Source organism: Camarhynchus parvulus, chromosome 10, assembly GCF_901933205.1.
Source record: "Camarhynchus parvulus chromosome 10, STF_HiC, whole genome shotgun sequence".
In the NCBI taxonomy this organism is placed as follows: Eukaryota; Metazoa; Chordata; class Aves; order Passeriformes; family Thraupidae; genus Camarhynchus; species Camarhynchus parvulus.
Window position 1 is genome coordinate 3402588 of NC_044580.1, and position 17488 is coordinate 3420075.

The 17488-nt window shown below is 55.0% G+C and overlaps 1 protein-coding gene across 2 annotated transcripts; it reads left to right on the plus strand.

Annotated features, from left to right (window-relative positions):
* Positions 1-5491: 5491 nt before the first annotated feature.
* On the plus strand, positions 5492-17325 carry CLK3 (CDC like kinase 3). 2 transcript variants are annotated; one of them, XM_030955174.1, is made up of 13 exons: positions 5492-5539; positions 5729-5877; positions 9146-9374; positions 11192-11285; positions 11543-11609; positions 13098-13214; positions 13480-13646; positions 14132-14226; positions 14911-15040; positions 15610-15692; positions 16028-16107; positions 16194-16284; positions 16937-17325. In XM_030955174.1, the coding sequence occupies exons 2-13, from the start codon at positions 5729-5731 to the stop codon at positions 17120-17122; spliced, it is 1488 nt and encodes a 495-aa protein (XP_030811034.1). In that variant the 5' UTR covers positions 5492-5539; the 3' UTR covers positions 17123-17325. The 2 variants fall into 2 exon arrangements, with proteins under 2 accessions (XP_030811034.1, XP_030811035.1); XM_030955175.1 differs by having other exon boundaries at positions 5525-5619.
* The last annotated feature ends 163 nt before the right edge of the window (positions 17326-17488 follow it).

A 17488-nucleotide genomic window follows, 5' to 3' on the forward strand; every position in this document is an offset into this window, starting at 1 on the left:
GAGAGAAAGGGCCGTTGTTTATGTGTGGGGGTGTGTGGACCAGAGTCGCAGGCTGACTCCTGAAAATCCGCGATACGCAGGATGCCTCCCAGGCCCATGCTGGCACCAGTGCCAACTCGGGCTGATTTGATAGTGCCAACGGAGTCCTACAGTCTGCCATCAGGAACCTGGGCAGGTGACTTTTGTTTCCCAGGGAAAGGGCCGAAGTTTCTATTTGGGGGCCTGAGGCCTACGTGTGGCCGGCTGGCTCCTGAAAATCCGCGATACGCAGGATGCCTCCCAGACCCATGCTGGCACCAGTGCCAACACGGGCTGGTTTGATAGTGCCAACGGAGTCCTACAATCTGCCATCAGGACCAGGGGTTGGTGACTTTTATTTCAGAGGGAAACGGCCGTTGTTTATGCTTGGAGGTCTGTGGACAGGAGTGGCCGGCTGGCTCTTTAAAATCCGCAATACGCAGGATGCCTCCCAGACCCAAGATGGCACCAGTGCCAACTCGGGCTGGTTTGATAGTGCCAACGGAGTCCTACAATCTGCCATCAAAAACCGGAGCTGGTGACTTTTGTTTCAAAGGGAGAGGGCCGTTGTTTATATTTGGGGTCCTGAGGCCCGGAGTGGCCGGCTGGCTCCTGAAAATCCGCGATACGCAGGATGCCTCCCAGACCCAAGCTGGCACCAGTGCCAACTCGGACTGGTTTGATGGCGCCAACGGAGTCCTACAATCTGCCATCAGGAACCGGGGCAGGTGACTTTTGTTTCAGAGGGAAAGGGCCGTTGTTTATGCTTCAGGGTCTGTGGACAAGAGTTGCCAGCTGGCTCCTGAAAATTCGCAATACAGGGAATGCTTCCCCGACCCAAGCTGGCACCAGTGCCAACTCGGGCTAGTTTCATAGTGCCAACGGAGTCCTACAATCTGCCATCAGGACCAGGGGCAGGTGATTTTTATTTCAGAGGGAAACGGCCGTTGCTTATGCTTCGGGCTCTGAGGCCCGGAGTGGCCGGCTGGCTCTTGAAAATCCGCGATACAGGGAATGATTCCCAGACCCAAGCTGGCACAAGTGCCAACTCGGGCTGGTTTGATGGTGCCAACGGAGTCCTGCAATCTGCCAACCGGAACCAGGGCAGGCGATTTTTGTTTCCCAGGGAAAGTGCCGTTGTTTATATTTGGCGGTCTGTGGCCTGGAGTGGCCGGCTGGCACCTGAAAATCCGCGATACAGGGAATGCTTCCCAGACCCAAGCTGGCACCAGTTCCAACTCAGGCTGGTTTGATTGTGCCAACGGAGTCCTACAATCTGCCATCAGGAACCGGGGCTGATGACTTTTGTTTCAGAGGGAAAGTGCCGTTGTTTATATTTGGGGGTCTGTGGACAGGAGTGGCCGGCTGGCTCCTGAAAATCCGTGATACGCAGGATGCCTCCCAGACCAAAGCTGGCACCAGTGCCAACTCGGGCTGGTTTGATAGTGCCAACGGAGTCCTACAATCTGCCCTCAGGAACCTGGGGCTGGTGACTTTTGTTTCAGAGGGAAAGGGCCGTTGTTTATATTTGGGGGTCTGTGGACAGGAGTGGCCAGCTGGCTCCTTTAAATCTGCGATACAGGGAATGATTCCCAGACCCAAGCTGGCACCAGTGCCAACTCGGGCTGGTTTGATAGTGCCAACGGCGTCCTACAGTCTGCTATCAGGAACCAGGGCTGGTGACTTTTGTTTCAAAGGGAAAGGGCCGAAGTTTATATTTGGGGGCCTGAGGCCCTGAGTGGCCGGCTGGCTCCTGAAAATCCGCGATACGCAGGATGCCTCCTAGACCCAATCTGGCACCAGTGCCAACTCGGGCTGGTTTGATAGTGCCAATGGAGTCCTGCAATTTGCAATCAGGACCAGGGCAGGTGACTTTTGTTTCAGAGGGAAAGGGCCGTTGTTTATGTTTGGGGGCCTGAGGCCCGGAGTGGCCGGCTGGCTCCTGAAAATCCGCGATACAGGGAATGATTCCCAGACCCAAGGTGGCACCAGTGCCAACTCGGGCTGGTTTGATTGTGCCAACGGAGTCCTACAATCTGCCATCCGGAACCTGGGCAGGTGACTTTTTGTTTACAGAGGGAAAGGGCCGTTGTTTATATTTGGGTGTCTGTGGACAGGAGTGGCCGGCTGGCTCCTGAAAATCCGCAATACAGGGAATGATTCCCAGACCCAAGCTGGCACCAGTGCCAACTCGGGCTGGTTTGATAGTGCCAACGGAGTCCTACAATCTGCCATCAGGAACCAGGGCAGGTGAGTTTTGTTTCCCAGGGAAAGTGCCATTGATTATGTTCGGGGCTCTGTGGCCCGAAATGGCCGGCTGGCTCCTGAAAATCAGCGATACGGGAATGCTTCCCAGACCCAAGCTGCCACCAGTGCCAACTCGGGCTGGTTTGATAGTGCCAACGGAGTCCTACAATCTGCCATCAGAAACCGGGGATGGTGACTTTTCCTTCCCAGGGAAAGGGCCGTTGTTTATATTTGGGGCCTGTGGCCTGGAGTGGCCGGCTGGCTCCTGAAAATCCGCGATACAGGGAATGATTCCCAGACCCAAGCTGGCAGCAGTGCCAAATCGGGCTGGTTTGATAGTGCCAACGGAGTCCTACAATCTGCCATCAGGAACCAGGGCAGATGACTTTTTCCTTCCCAGGGAATTGGCCATTGTTTATATTTGGGGGCCTGTGGCCTGGAGTGGCCGGCTGGCTCCTGAAAATCCGCGATACAGGGAATGATTCCCAGACCCAAGCTGGCAGCAGTGCCAACTCAGGCTGGTTTGATTGTGCCAACGGAGTCCTACAATCTGCCATCCGGAACCGGGCCTGCTGACATTTGTTTCCGGGGAAAGTGCCGTTGTTTATGTTTGGGGCCGGTGGACTGGAGTGGCCGGCTGGCTCCTGAAAATCCGTGATACAAAGGATGCTTCCCTAGACCCAAGCTGGCACCAGTGCCAACTCGGGCTGGTTTGATAGTGCCAATGGAGTCCTACATTCTGCCATCAGGACCAGGGGCAGGCGACTTTTTATTTCAGAGGGAATTGGCCTTTGCTTCAATTTGGGGGTCTGTGTCCTGGCGTGGCCGGCTGGCCCCTGAAAATCGGCGATACAGGGAATGACTCCCAGACCCAAGCTGGCACCAGTGCCAACTCGGGCTGGTTTGATAGTGCCAACGGAGTCCTACAATCTGCCATCAGGACCAGGGGCGGTGACTTTACGTTTCAAGAGGGAAAGGGCCGTTGTTTATGCTTGGGGGCTGTGTGGACCAGAGTGGCCGGCTGGCTCTTGAAAATCCGCATACGCAGGATGCCTTCCCAGACCCAAGCTGGCACCAGTGCCAACTCGGGCTGGTTTGATAGTGCCAACGGAGTCCTATAATCTGCCACCAGAAACCGGGCATGTGACTTTTCTTTCCAAGGGAAAGGGCCGTTGTTTATATTTGGGGTCTATAGACGGAGTGGCCGGCTGGCTCCTGAAAATCCGCCATAAAGGGGATGACTCCCAGACCCAAGCTGGCACCAGTGCCAACTCGGGCTGGTTTGATAATGCCAACGGAGTCCTAAAATCTGCCATCCGGAACCGGGGCTGATGACTTTTGTTTCCCAGGGATAGTGCCGTTGTTTATGTTTACGGCTCTGTGGCCCGGAGTGGCCGGCTGGCTCCTGAAAATCCGCGATACAGGGAATGCTTCCCAGACCCAAGCTGGCACCAGTGCCAACTCGGGCTGGTTTGATAGTGCCAACAGAGTCCTACAATCTGCCATCAGGAACCGGGGCTGGTGACTTTTATTTCAGAGGGAAAGGGCCGTTGTTTATGATTGGGGTCTGTGCGGCCCGGAGTGGTCGGCTGGCTCCTGAAAATCAGCGATACAGGGAATGCTTCCCAGACCCAAGCTGGCACCAGTGGCAACTCGGGCTGGTTTGATAGTGCCAACGGAGTCCTACAGTCTGCCATCAGGACCAGGGGCTGGTGACTTTTATTTCAGAGGGAAAGGGCCTTTGTTTATGTTTGGGACTCTGTGGCCTGGAGTGGCCGGCTGGCTCCTGAAAATCCGCGATATGCAGGATGCCTCCCAGACCCAAGCTGGCACCAGTGCCAGCTCGGGCTGGTTTGATAGTGCCAACGGAGTCCTACAATCTGCCATCAGGAATCTGGGCTGCTGAATTTTCTTTTTTGAGAATAGGGCTGAGGTTTTTGCTCGGGGTCCTGTTCCTGGGGTTCGCCACCACAGGGAGCAAGGCTGTTGTGGAGGTTGTCACTTTCGGGGTCATCCTGGTGAGGATGACTATGGTGAAGAGGGTCTTGTGGTGAGGAAGGCCTTCAGTATGATAAGCTGTGATGAGGAAGAGCACGGTGATGCATATGAAGAAGGTAAGAAGACCATGCTAAGAAGAGGCTGGCCATCTTGAAGGGAGGCTCTGGTGATGAAGGTCATGGTGAGGCAGACTGTGAGGAAGAAGATCCTGGCGAGGAAGGCTGTTTGGAAGTCCAGGATGGCCATGGAGAGGAAGACCACGGTGAGGATGGCCCTGACCACCATGATGAGTCAGAGCATAGGGAGGAAGGTGTGCTGAGAATGAGGATGACCATGGTGAGGAGTCTACCCTGGGGAGGAAGCTGTGCTGAATGAAGGTGAGGATTACCATGGTGAGGAAGCAGTGCTGAGGGTGAAAATGGCCATGGTGAGGATGACCATGATGAGGATGACCATGGGGAGTAAGCAGATCCACCACAGGGAGGAAGCCATGCTGAAGGTGAAGATGGCCATGGTGAGGATGACCATGGTGAGCAGTCCCACAGGGAGGAAGCCATGTTGAGGTGAGGATGGCCATGGTGAGGAACCTGTGCTGAGGATGAGGATGGCCACAGTGAGGAAGCCATGGTGAGGAGTCCCACAGAGAGGAACCCATGGTGAGGGTGAGGATGACCATGGTGAGCAGTTCCACCACGGGGAGGAAGCCATGCTGACGGTGAAGATGGCCATGGTGAGGATGACCATGGTGAGGATGACCATGGTGAGGAAGCCGTGATGAAGTGAAAATGGCCATGGTGAGGATGACGATGGTGAGCAGTCCCACCAGGGGAGGAAGCCATGTTGAGGGTGAAGATGGCCATGGTGAAGATGACCACGGTTAGGATGACCATGGTGAGGATGACCATGGCCATGGTGAGGATGACCATGGTGAGGATGACCATGGTGAGGAAGCCGTGATGAAGTGAGAATGGCCATGGTGAGGATGACGATGGTGAGCAGTCCCACCGGGGGAGGAAGCCGTGCCGAGGGTGAGGATGGTGGCGGTGATGAAGCACAGGCTGACGCGGACCCAGACCGCTGCCACCTCTCCTTCTCCGCCCAGTCCCGGTTTAAGCCGTGCCGCTCCCTCGGCGCGGTGCCGCCCCTGCCGCGGCTCCGAGGCGGGCCCGGCCCGGCGGGGCGGGTTTAACCCGGCCGGGAAGCGGAAGCGGCGGCGCTGAGGGGCCGCAGGGGCCGGGCCGGGCCGCATCCGCCGAGCGCGGCCGCAGCGGCGGCGGTGAGGCCGGGGACACACAGAGGGACACACCGGGCACACAGCCGGAGGGACGGGACGCGAGGGCGGCGGGCGCGGAGCGGGTAACGGCCCCGCATCCGCCGGGCCCGCGGGCAGCCCCGCCGGGCCGGGCCGGGCCGGGCCGGGGCTCCGGGGCCAGCGGCCTGAGCCCGCCGTGCTCCCGTCCCGCAGATGCATCACTGCAGGAGGCTGCGGTCCCCGGAGCAGGACGGCGAGCCGGGGCACCGCTGGAAGCGGCGGCGGTCGCGGAGCCGGGAGTGCGAGGGCAGGCTGCGCTACCCGCCCCGCAGGGAGCTCGCCCGCAGATCGCGCTCCAGGAGGTGAGAGCGCTGCCCAAAAACCCTGCCGAGCTCGGCTCCGGCTGCTGGTTTAAACCCCTAAACCCCGGGGGTGGAAGGGAAGGGTTTACTTGTCTGTCTGTCTGTCTGTGTGGTTTCCCTGCTCTTCACCCTTCCCGAAGTTGCCCCCGAAGCCGTGGCCGTGGTGTTGAGGAGCAGCCGCCTGCCCTGGAATCACGTTTCCATGCTGCGCAGGCATTAAAGGCTTTCCTGACAGCCCGCTTCTCTCTGACAGGATTAAAGCCAGATTTAAAGCGGCCGCGCTCCTCCCTCGCCTCAGAAAGGATCCCAGCTGAAGGATCCGGCCGCTAGCCCATCCGTCCTGCTTTGCTTCGGGGTTTTACCTTTGATCCTCTCTTTGTCCGGCCTTTCCACAGGGACAGTTCGGGCCTGGGAGCGGGACGGGGCCTCTGGTGAGGGGAGGGTTCTGGAACAGTGGCCGGAGCCGCTGGTGCTGCTGTGGCTCCACTGGTTGGACTGGGCAGGTGCAGCCAGGCAGGAGCTGAGCTCTTCTTTAAATTCCTGAAATGCTCTCCCGATTAATTTCTCTCCCCAGCCTGCCTTTTGTTTACTTGAAGGAGGTGGATTGTGAAATAGAGCTGGCACACTTTTTCCCTTTTTTATTTCCACTCATGGGTAATTTGGAACAGACTTGGATGAAGGCAGGCTTTTGTTGGGTGAAAACAGCCTTGTCCCTTCAGTGTCAGCCTCTTTGAGGTAACCTGAGCCCTTCAGGTTTTTTATTATTATTTCTGTTTCCTGTGTCCCCCCAGAGCACACTGAGGAGTGTCTGGGCAGGTGCTGGACAGAGCTGTGGGTTGTGTTTGGGTGCTTCAGCACTGACCAAGAGCCACGGCTGCCCCGGCACAGTCTGGAATTTTACCCGCTCTGGGATGCCCCCCCAGTGCCCCATGAAGCTGCCAGCAGCAGCAGAGCTGGTTGTTGGCAGGGCAGGGAGGTGCAAACAGCAGAAATTCCCCTTTCCAGGCTGAAAGTCTTGGCTGAAGCTGTTGCTGGGTGATGGCACCGACCTGGGGTTATCCCTGGGGTTATCACCGGGGACCCAAAGCAATGCTTTCGTTTCAAATTGCGACATCTTCCACCTAGAACACAGCTCCCTTCTCAAGGGGGTGTGAAGCAAGCCTCCAGTGAAATCTGGGAGGGGAGGCACTCGTGTTTTGGAGATGGAAGCAGGGGGAGCTGCTCTCATCACTGGTGTGCCCACAGCATACCCAAAACCTCCTGTGGGTCAATGCCTGCACAACTGAGCTGGATCTGAGCTCTCCTGGCCCCTCCTGGTGCAGAGTTTGCCCATTGTGTCCTGGGAGGTTGTTGCTCAAGGAGCAGGAGCTTGGGAACAGATTTTCCTTCTGGCTCCTGCTGATGATCCGTGGAGCTGCTCTGTGTGTGCACACCAAGGGCTTGGTGCCCTGGGACCTCCTGTCCCCTGGAGTGACAACCAGAGCAGAGCCCTGCTGCTGCTTCTCGTTGGGTTGAGAGCTAATGAGACACCTCCCCAGGGAGGAGGAGCAGTGACAAACACCTGAGTGTGGTGGCACAGTGGCTCAGGTGACGTGGAATTGTGGAGTGTTGGAAGGGACCTTAAAGCCCATCCAGTGCCACAGGCAGGGACACCTTCCACTCGTCCACGGTGCTGCAAGCCCTGTCCAGCCTGGCCTTGGGCACTGCCAGGGATGGGGTGCACAGCAAGGCAGCCCAGCTGGAGCTCTCTCTCTCTCCAGTGTGGTTTTCCCCCAGCTCCTTAAAATGTGGCACTGCCTCACTGTTTTCTCTGCAGAACTTCTCCCCGGTGGTCAGAGTGTGAGGTGCAGAAAGATTTGAAGCTCCTGGCACAGGGAGTAGGAGCAAGAGGATTTCTCCGTGGTGACAGGGCCCAGGGGGACAGCAGGGAGCTGTGTCAGGGGTGGACGTTAGGAAAAGCTGCTTTTCTCCAGAGAATGAACTGAACAGGCTGCCCAGGAGATGGGGTGGGATTGTTGCGGTGTCCCTCAGGGTTCCAGAGTCCCCACACTGCCATTCCACGACTCAGCCTCAGCGGGACTATGGGAATAGGATTATCCCCGTGGCAGGCAGAAATGATGAGGAGGATTTTATTTTATCAGCAGGCTAATTAATTACTTTATTATTTTCTATTATTTTACTTTATTATATTTTTTATTTGTTATTATTACTTTCTACTGTATTATTATAATATGTTACGCTGTGTTACATTACATCTAAACTGAATCTGCTGGGTGCTGAACTGATCTTCGCTTGCACAGCATCTCGTGGCTGTTAGCTGACAGTCTCCACACACACACACTTGGCCCAGACAGGCCAAGGAAATTGTCTTGGTTTGGAAAGACAGGTGTCTGCTAAGGAAGGCAGGAGCCTCCCCTGAAATGGAGAATGTAAATCCTCCCCACCCCTCCAAATTGCTATAAATTTTAAATTAAGGGGCTCTCGGGCAAAAATATGGGAGCAGGAAATAACAGTTCTTTAATAGGGAAAGAAAAAAAATTATAAAATAAACAATGCAGTACACTAGAACAACACTGACAGTCAGAACCCAACCTGACACCCTGTGGGGTGTTGGTAGCAGTCCAGTTGGAAATGTGGCTGCAGCCCTCCTGAAGTATCACCTGTGGTTCTGTTGGAGCAAGGGGGTCCTGTAGAGAAGGATGTAGTCTTCCTGTGAAGATCCCGTGGAAGAAGAGGCAGCTGCTGTTCCTCTGGGGAATGCTGTGGAGAAAGCCGGGCTGGTGTTTCAAAACCTCTGGATTATATCCAGGTAGCAATGCTTGGCTCCTCCCTCTGGGCGGAGCATCTCACAATGGGATGTTACAGTTCTTATCAGTCATGCACTGACATTCAATAGTCTGTTATCAGCAATGTCCCCTCCCGAGGGAGGTGTGAATGTGGTCATTCAAAGAGAGAGATAAGGCAAACTGCCCACTTGACAAAAGATAATCTGCCATACAGATGGTGATAGAAAACATCTTGCATTGCAATCTGGAACAGAAATAAAACACCATCACTTTGGGTAAACAACCTTTATATTGTGTTCTACTTTTTGCACAAACACAGGAGCAGCCAATGAGATGAGAATTGTTTTTCCTTTCTCTGAGGTTCAGAGAATATGAATCCCAGAATACCCTTGGGGAAGCTGTGCCTTGCTTTTCTCTGTGGCTGCCCGGGACTGTTCCAGCATTCCCAGCCAGGCTTTAAGGGCGCTGTTTCTGTGCCACAGCCATGAGAGGATGCCCTACCAGCGGCGCTGCCGGCGGGACAGCGATGCCTGCAGGCTGGAGGAGTGCAGCCCGTCCTTGGGCCAGGATTATTGCCCGGCGCGGCCGCGGCCCTGGCGGCGCTCCCGGGGCCGGGGGCAGCACCAGCAGCGGCCTCGACGCTACCCGCAGCAGCAGCAGCAGCAGCATTGCCGCCGCCGCAGGAGCAGGTCTTGTAGCAGCGCCTCCTCGGTGAGTAGCATCCCCTGTGAGCTCGGCTTTAACTGTTCTTGCCTCCTTCCAGCCCCGCGCGCTCTGGTGAGTACCTCGATCCCCGCTGCTGTGTTTGTTGTGAAGTTCTTCCCACCGCTCCCCGCCATCTGTGTCGTGGTCGTGGCTGTGGGGTTTTGCCTTAAAAGAGCCTTAATCCGTGAGGGAGCTAAGCCGTGTTCTTTAGGGCCAGGGAAGGGATCAGGGAGAGCTTCCAGTGGCACTCATGTAGTGCCTGGGCCCGGGGCCAGCCCTGTTCCCAGGATTCGCTTCTGCCTGCGGCTGCTGCTGCTTCTGGGGGGGGTTTGGTGCAGCATTCCTCGGTTTGGCTTCGAGCCTGGATCCCCTTGCAGGTGGGATTGGTCAGCCTGGCTTTCCAGAGCTGATTTTATGCCATCAGTTCTCAGAGACTCCCACCTTCCGAGGGTACACGTGTGTCCTCTCTCCCCATTCCCACTTGGACTTCAGCTTCCTGCACACTTCACCCTGAAATGCAGCATTCCTTCCCGGGATTAACTGGGAATGTCTGCGGCTGGGTGGGGGCTGGTCCCAGGCCTGCCCTGGAAGTGGTGAGAGGTGTCAGACCGAGCCCTTCAGCTCTTCCCTCCTGTGACTCTTCCCTCCAGTGAGGAGGAGCACTCCCCTCCCACCTGAAATTTGACCACAGCTGAGGGATGGGCTCTGATCCCGGCCGCTGGATAATCTGCATGGCTGGGAACTTCTGAGCTCCTCCTTTTGATTCCTCTGCAGCTGACTGTGGGATTGGGGTGTTGAGGGAGCCAGGGCTGTGCTGGAAGCGCAGGGGGTGTGCAGTGGTGACCCTGTGCAGGTCTGGGCTGGCAGGAGCTCAGCCCTCCAACACCTCACAGCTGTCCCAGCTCTCCTCCCACCTTCTCCTATGATTTTTTGGGGAGTTTTGATCTTGGGTCGTTATTTTGGACCTGCTGGGGGGAGGAAGGGGCACAGAAGAGAAGCCTGTTAGAAGCTCAGGCATGGAAATGTCAAGGTTTCCATGAATTCCTTTGGCTGCAGGGATTGTAACTATTTTGAAAGCAGACGAGAACAAGGTGAGGCATTAGGACAGCTCGCTTTGTGGACCCCAGGTCCTTGCAGGAACCTTGGGCTGGTTTTCCAGTAGAAGCTTGCCAGTAGCAGGGTGTGAACATCACCTCAGAGCTTGCCTGAAGTGTTCCCTGGGGATTGATTTACCTGTCCTGTTCCTAAAGCTCTCCCAGTTTCCAAAAGGCCGATGTGCCCCAGCGGGTCTGTGAGCAGCCACGCAGATTTAGGCTCGGCGTGGCACAAAGTTCCCCTTCAGGAGGGGCAGGGCTGGTTCCCAGCCAGGACAGGACACAGCTCTGGGCAACTGGAGCTGCATTGCCCGAGGCACAAAGAGCAGGGAAAAAAACCTGCTACCGTGGCTTCTACTGGGCAGCCTGTCCAAACTGAGCACTTGCCAGCCCAGAGGTGACGTTGTGCTGGCCAAGGCCTCCTCCTGCTGTGCATCCTCCGTGGGGAACAGAGGATTCCTCCTGCAGCTCCCCACCCTGGAAGAGGGGGGCATTCCCCTGCCCCAGAGGCCGTAGCTAATGAGCCGAGTTTTCTTGCCGTACCTGTAGCTGTTGATGACTTTTCTGTTTTGAAGTTAGTTTTGTGTCTTGACGTGTCCCTTGCAATATCCCTATCGTTTATATACATGCCGTGTGCCTTATGAAATGCTGGCATCTGGAAAATCCACCCACCGGCGGCCCCGTCGTCCCTGCAACCTTTGACTGCCCGCTCTGGGGGGGTGAGTGCAGAGGAGCCGGCAGAGCAGTAAGCGCAGCAGGAGCGTGGAAGATGACAAGGAAGGTCACCTGGTGTGCAGGATCGGCGATTGGCTTCAAGAGCGATGTACAGCCACCTTTCGTAAAACTTTACCTCTACTTTTACCCCGGGTTAGCCCAGATCTCTCTGGCCTCTACTGGAGGGGTCTCTAGTGGTTCATTTACTGACCGTAACTTGCCTGAGGCAGAGGCTTGAGTTGTAAAGAGTGTAGCGCTGAGAGACGGTTGTTTTGGTTGCTCTGAGGTTTTGTTGGTGTGAAGTGGCAGGAGCCCAGCTCTGCCCCGGCCCCCCAGGCTCACACCCACTCCTGTTTTCTCTCCTAGATGAAATCGTGGGCAGCCTCGGTGAAGGCACTTTTGGGAAGGTGGTGGAGTGTGTGGACCACGCCAGGTGGGCTCCTTTCCCTGCAGCTGGCCCTCCATGCCACACCCCCACAGGTGGCAGTTCCCCCTGGGCTCCATGGGACTGAGTTTGTCACCTTCCATGTGTCACTGCTCTCCTCAGAGCGAGGGAAAGGGAAAGCTCCAGAATTTACAGGCTGGTGTGTTAAAGGAAGCATTCTCTTCTCTTTCCCCTTCTCTCTCTTTCTCCTTCTCTTTCTCCTTCTCTTTCTCCTTCTCCTTGTCTATTCATAGAATAGAGTATTAGAATATTCTAATATTCTAGAATGAAATAGAATATTTGAAAATGCTAATATTCTATTCTATGAATAGAATAGAGGACTGTCCTGACCAGGAAGGGACCCCAAGGGAAAAGTGGTGGAGTGTGTGGACCATGCCAGGTGGGCTCCTTTCCCTGCAGCTGGCCCTCCATGCCACACCCCCACAGGTGGCAGTTCCACCTGGGCTCCATGGGACTGAGTTTGTCACCTTCCGTGTGTCACTGCCCTCCTCAGAGTGAGGGGAAAGGCCTGGTTGAAACCTCAGCCCCCTCCAGAATTTACAGGCTAATGTGTTAAGGGAAGCATTCCATTAGTAGAATTCAATATTAGAATATTCTAATAGTCTAATATTCTAATATTCTAGAATATTCTATTCTAAGAATAGCATAGAGGAACATAGGATATCTATTATATATTGTATATGTATATGTATATGTATATGTATATGTATATGTATATGTATATGTATATGTATATGTATATGTATATGTATATGTATATGTATATGTATATGTATATGTATATGTATATGTATATGTATATGTATATAATAGAGGAATAGAAGAGTGGAATATCCTGAGCTGGAAGGGACCCACACCAGTCATCCAAGAGCTGCTCCTGGCCCTGCAGTCCCACCCTGTGCACACCTGAAGCATTGTCCTGGAGCTCTGGCAGCCTTGGGGCTGTGCCCATTCCCTGGAGCACCTGCTCAGTGCCCAGCACCCACTGGGGAAGAGCTTCTCCCTGATCTCCAGCTTTTCCCTGGCCCTCCCAGCCCCAGCCCCACCATGGAAGGTTGTTCTGCAGTGAGTTCCTGCTGAGGGGTGGCCCCTGTGACCTCCTAATCTGCCAGGGCACCTCTCCATTGTCCCCTTTCACCTCCCCTGTGGTTACGTCTGACCCCTGTGCCCTTCTGACCCCTGGTCTGGCCCCGAGCCCTGGGCTCAGTTTGCTGCAGGGCTCTGCTGCCTCCCAGGTCATGGCTGGAGAGGGGAGGTGGCCCTGGGGTCACACAGAGCTGTGTCAGGAGTGTCCCTTGGGAGTGATGGCCAGCAGTGACCTTTCACTAATTGGCAGTGCCAATTAGCCACTGCCTAAGTAGCGTGGAGGGGTGGCAGAGCTTTGTTAGGACAAGTGACGCCTGGATGTGCCTCTCCCCGTGGGCTGAGCACACAGGTTCTGTCTCTGACTCCATCCTTGTGTCTCCTCCCTTCCAGAGGCAAGTCCCAGGTGGCACTGAAAATCATAAAGAACGTTGGGAAGTACAGAGAGGCTGCCAGGCTGGAAATCAACGTCCTGAAGAAAATCAAAGAGAAGGACAAGGAGAACAAGTTGTGAGTTCCCAGTGCCCTGTCCTGGCACACAGAGCAGCACGGGGCTGAGGATGGGGTGAGGGGAACTGGTCCCATTCCTCTGCTGCCCTGTCCCACAGAGGCTGGGGAGCTCTCTGCAAAGGTGTCTTGAAGCATCTCCCTGGGTTGCTGTGCTGCAGAGGCAGCTCTGCTTGCCAGCCACTCCTGAAGTGGGCAGGAACACCAGAAGAGCTGTCCTGAGCATCCCTTAAAGGTCCTTAAGCCCTGCCTCTCTCTCCCTGCACAGCCTGTGCGTTCTCATGTCGGACTGGTTCAACTTCCACGGCCACATGTGCATTGCCTTTGAGCTGCTGGGCAAGAACACCTTCGAGTTCCTGAAGGAGAACAACTTCCAGCCCTACCCCCTGCCACAGATCCGGCACATGGCCTACCAGCTGTGCCATGCCCTGAGATGTGAGTGCTTGTGGTTGGGCTCACAGGTGTCCCAGCATGAGGGAAAAGATGGGAATCTTCAGAAGGCTGATTTATTATGATAGATATTATCTTAAAATGATATACTAAAACTATACTAAAAGAATAGAAGAAAGGGCTTCATCAGAAGGCTTGAAAGGAAAGGAATGGAATGATAATAAAATCTTGGGACTGACTATAGTCCCAGCACAGCTGAACCTGTGATTGGCCATCAAGTAGAAACAACTCACATAGACCAATCAAAGATGCACCTGTTGCATTCCACAGCAGCAGATAATTATTGGGGTTTTTTTTTTTTCCTCTGAGGTTTCTCAGCTTCTCAGGAGAAAAGTCCTGTCAAAAGGATTTTTCATAAAATATGTCTGTGACAAGTGACCCCCACGGGCTGGGGGCACTGGGCTGGGCAGAGCAGGGCCCCTGCTGCTCTCTGGTGCTTAGAGAGGTGTTTTCCTTCTCCCTCTGTGCAGTTCTACACGACAACCAGCTGACTCACACGGACCTCAAGCCAGAAAACATCCTGTTTGTCAACTCGGATTTTGACACTCTGTACAACGAGAACAAGGTGGGTTCTGTCCCAAGGACCATTGGCTGCCTTTATCCCTCCCTGCAGAAATTGGATCTTCCCTGCTCTGTCCAAGCCCTCAGAGCCTGGGAAGTGGGAACAAAGTTGGAAGGCAGAGCTCTCCTTCCTGCTGTGCCTTCCAAAAGCCTTAAGGGTGCCCGGAGTGTTCAGGGATTTTCTGTAACGCTGCTCTGGGGCTCCTCAGAGGTTGGAGCTCCACAGCTCCATCCCTGTGAGGAGGTGCAGACCAGAGGTCCTGGGGTTCTTCAGAGCTCCACAGCTCCATCCTTGTGAGGAGGCACAGACCAGCACTTTGGGGCTCCTCAGAGCTCAGAGCTCCATCCCTGTGAGGAGGTGTAGATCAGCACCCCTGGAGCTCCACAGTTCCATCCCTGTTAGGAGGTGTAGACCAGAGCTCCTGGGGCTCCTCAGAGCTCCATCTCTGTGAGGAAGGAGCTCTGGAGGAAATTCAGACCAGCACTTTGGGACTTCTCAGAGCTCCATCTCTGTGAGGAGGCACAGACCAGCACTTTGGGGTTCCTCAGAGCTGCACACCTCCATCTCTGTGAGGAGGCACAGACCACACTTTGGGGCTCCTCAGAGCTCAGAGCTCCATCCCTGTGAGGAGGCACAGCCCAGCACCTGGAGCTCCTCTCCCAGCCCAGCCCTGTGCTTTTCCTGCAGAGCTGTGAGCAGAAGTCCATCCGGAACACGAGCATCCGCGTGGCCGACTTTGGCAGCGCCACCTTCGACCACGAGCACCACACCACCATCGTGGCCACGCGGCACTACCGGCCCCCAGAAGTGATCCTGGGTGAGAACTGCACCTTCTGGGCATGGAAAACCAGCCTGGGAATGCTCCAGCTCTTGGGCAGATAATTTCTAGCTCTGAGTGGATCCCTGTGGTTTCACCAAGGAGGAACGTGGTGGGGGTTATTGGGTGTGGTGGTGTTCACAGGGGTCCCAGGATGAGAGAAGAGATGAGAATCTTTACTCCATGTTTCAGAAGGCTGATTTATTATTTTATTATATATATTATATTAAAAGAAAATTATATATTAAAACTATACTAAAAGAATAGAAGAAAGGATTTCATCACAAGGCTTGAAAGGAATAGAAAAAGAATGGAATGATAATAAAATCTTGGGACTGACCAGAGAGTCCAAGACAGCCAGACTGTGATTGGCCATTAATTAGAAACAACCATGTGAGACCAATCATAGATGCACCTGTTGCATTCCACAGCAGCAGATAATCATTGTTTACATTTTGTTTCTGAGGCCTCTCAGCTTCTCAGGAGAAAAAATCCTAGCAAAAGGATTTTTCATAAAATATATCCATGACAGTTGGGAGCACAGAGTTAATTTGGTTTTTTCTTTGCAGAGCTGGGCTGGGCACAGCCGTGTGATGTCTGGAGCACTGGCTGCATTCTGTTCGAGTATTACCGTGGCTTCACGCTCTTCCAGGTAGAATTCTTGTTCCCTGAGAACCCCTCATGTCCAGAAGGGCTCAGAATTAGGTGAAGGGGAGGGAAACACAGATCAAGCACTGAAAATGAGAAGCTGAGTGTGAAAATGAGGCCTGGAAAAGGGCTGGTTTGAGGAGTGCCTTGCTGGAAGAACAGAGTTTGGATAATTACTGGGTTTAGGTTATGTCTGTTCTCTGAGGAGAGGGAAAAGCAAAACATGAAAAGTTGGATAGGACCTGGTGAAATCCTTTCTCCCCTGTCCCTGCAGAGGTGACAAACCTTTTGTCATCAGCTCCCCAAGCTCTAACCCACCACTGCTGTGCTCCTTTGCAGACCCATGAGAACCGAGAGCACCTTGTCATGATGGAGAAAATCCTGGGGCCGCTCCCATCTCACATGGTCCACAAAACTCGGTAAGAGCCTGGTCCTGAGCTCAGCCCAGGCACCACCACCTGGAAGGGAGGGAGAGCTCCTGCCTGACCCCACCTTCCCCGTGCAGGAAGCAGAAATACTTCCACAATGGCAGCCTGGTGTGGGATGAGAACACGTCCGATGGCAGATACGTCCAGGAGAACTGCAAACCCCTGCGGGTGGGTGCTGCTCCCCTCCCTCCCTGGGGCAGGGGCTGGGGCTCAGGGCTGGAATTCCCTTTGTGACTGCTTGGTAGGGAGCCCCACCTCCCCTCTGCAGGGATCCTGCTCTGGAGAGGGCAGGATGGGGATTAGGGAAGGGGGAATGATGTTTGGGGTGGGAGGCTGCCCTGGCCCAGGGTTCCCAAGTCCCTGTGGGCATCAGGGCAGTGGGCGATGCTGTGTTTGGGATGGGAAGCAGCCTTGGCCCCAGAGTTCCTGAGTCCTGGATATCTGGGCAGTGGGGGATGCTGTATTTGGGATGGGAGGCTGCCCTAGGGGATGCTGGATTTGGGATAGAAAGCAGTCCAAGGGGATGCTGTATTTGGGATGGGAGGCAGCCCTGGGGGATGCTGTATATGGGGTGGGAAGCTGCCCTGGCCCAGGATTCCCGAGTCCCTGTTGGTATCAGGGCAGCAAGGGATGCTTTATTTGGGGTGGGAGGCTGTATTTGGGGTGGGAGGCAGCCCTGAGGGATGCTGTATTTGGGATGGGAGGCAGCCCTGAGGGATGCTGTATTTGGGATGGGAGGCTGTATTTGGGGGTTCTGTATTTGGGATGGGAGGCTGCCCTGCCCAGGCAGGGGCTGAGCCCGTGTCCCTGTCCCTTTCAGACATACATGCTGCACGACTCTCTGGAGCACGCTCAGCTCTTTGACCTGATGAGGAGGATGCTGGAATTCGACCCCTCCCAGAGGATCACGTTCTCCGAGGCCCTCCTGCACCCTTTCTTTGCCGGGCTCTCGGCAGAGGAGCGGATGCTGTGCGGGCGCGGCGCCAGCCGGGACCTGAGCAGATGACGGCCGGGATCCCTCGGGGAGGATCCCTCTGGGTGGATCCCTTGGGACAGATCCTGCAGGATGGATTCCTCAGGATGGATCCCACAAGATGGACCCCACCGGCCTCTGCAGCTCAGCCCCACTCCCCTCCCCGAGTCCACAGGGGCTGGGGCACTGCCACAAGGACCCTGGGAGGAGAGGGGGAAGGAAAGCTCTGTTGGAAAGCACAGATTTGTCTATTTATATGTTGTAAAGTTAAAATAAAGTGTTTCTTATTGTTTGATACTTCCCTTGTAGGTGGGTGTACAGTTGTGTTGCCTCTTGTGCAAAGGAAGAGGGAGATGGTGAAAAATCACCTGGCATCAGTGAGGGGGGGTGGCCCAGTGT

Excerpts from the sequence above, each read along its gene's own strand:
- CLK3 (XM_030955174.1), top strand. The coding sequence starts at position 5,729 with ATGCATCACTGCAGGAGGCTGCGGTCCCCGGAGCAGGACGGCGAGCCG. Across the intron at positions 9,375-11,191 it reads CTTGTAGCAGCGCCTCCTCG|AGGAGCCGGCAGAGCAGTAA; the intron begins GTGAGTAGCATC and ends GGGTGAGTGCAG. Across the intron at positions 13,215-13,479 it reads AAGGACAAGGAGAACAAGTT|CCTGTGCGTTCTCATGTCGG; the intron begins GTGAGTTCCCAG and ends CTCCCTGCACAG.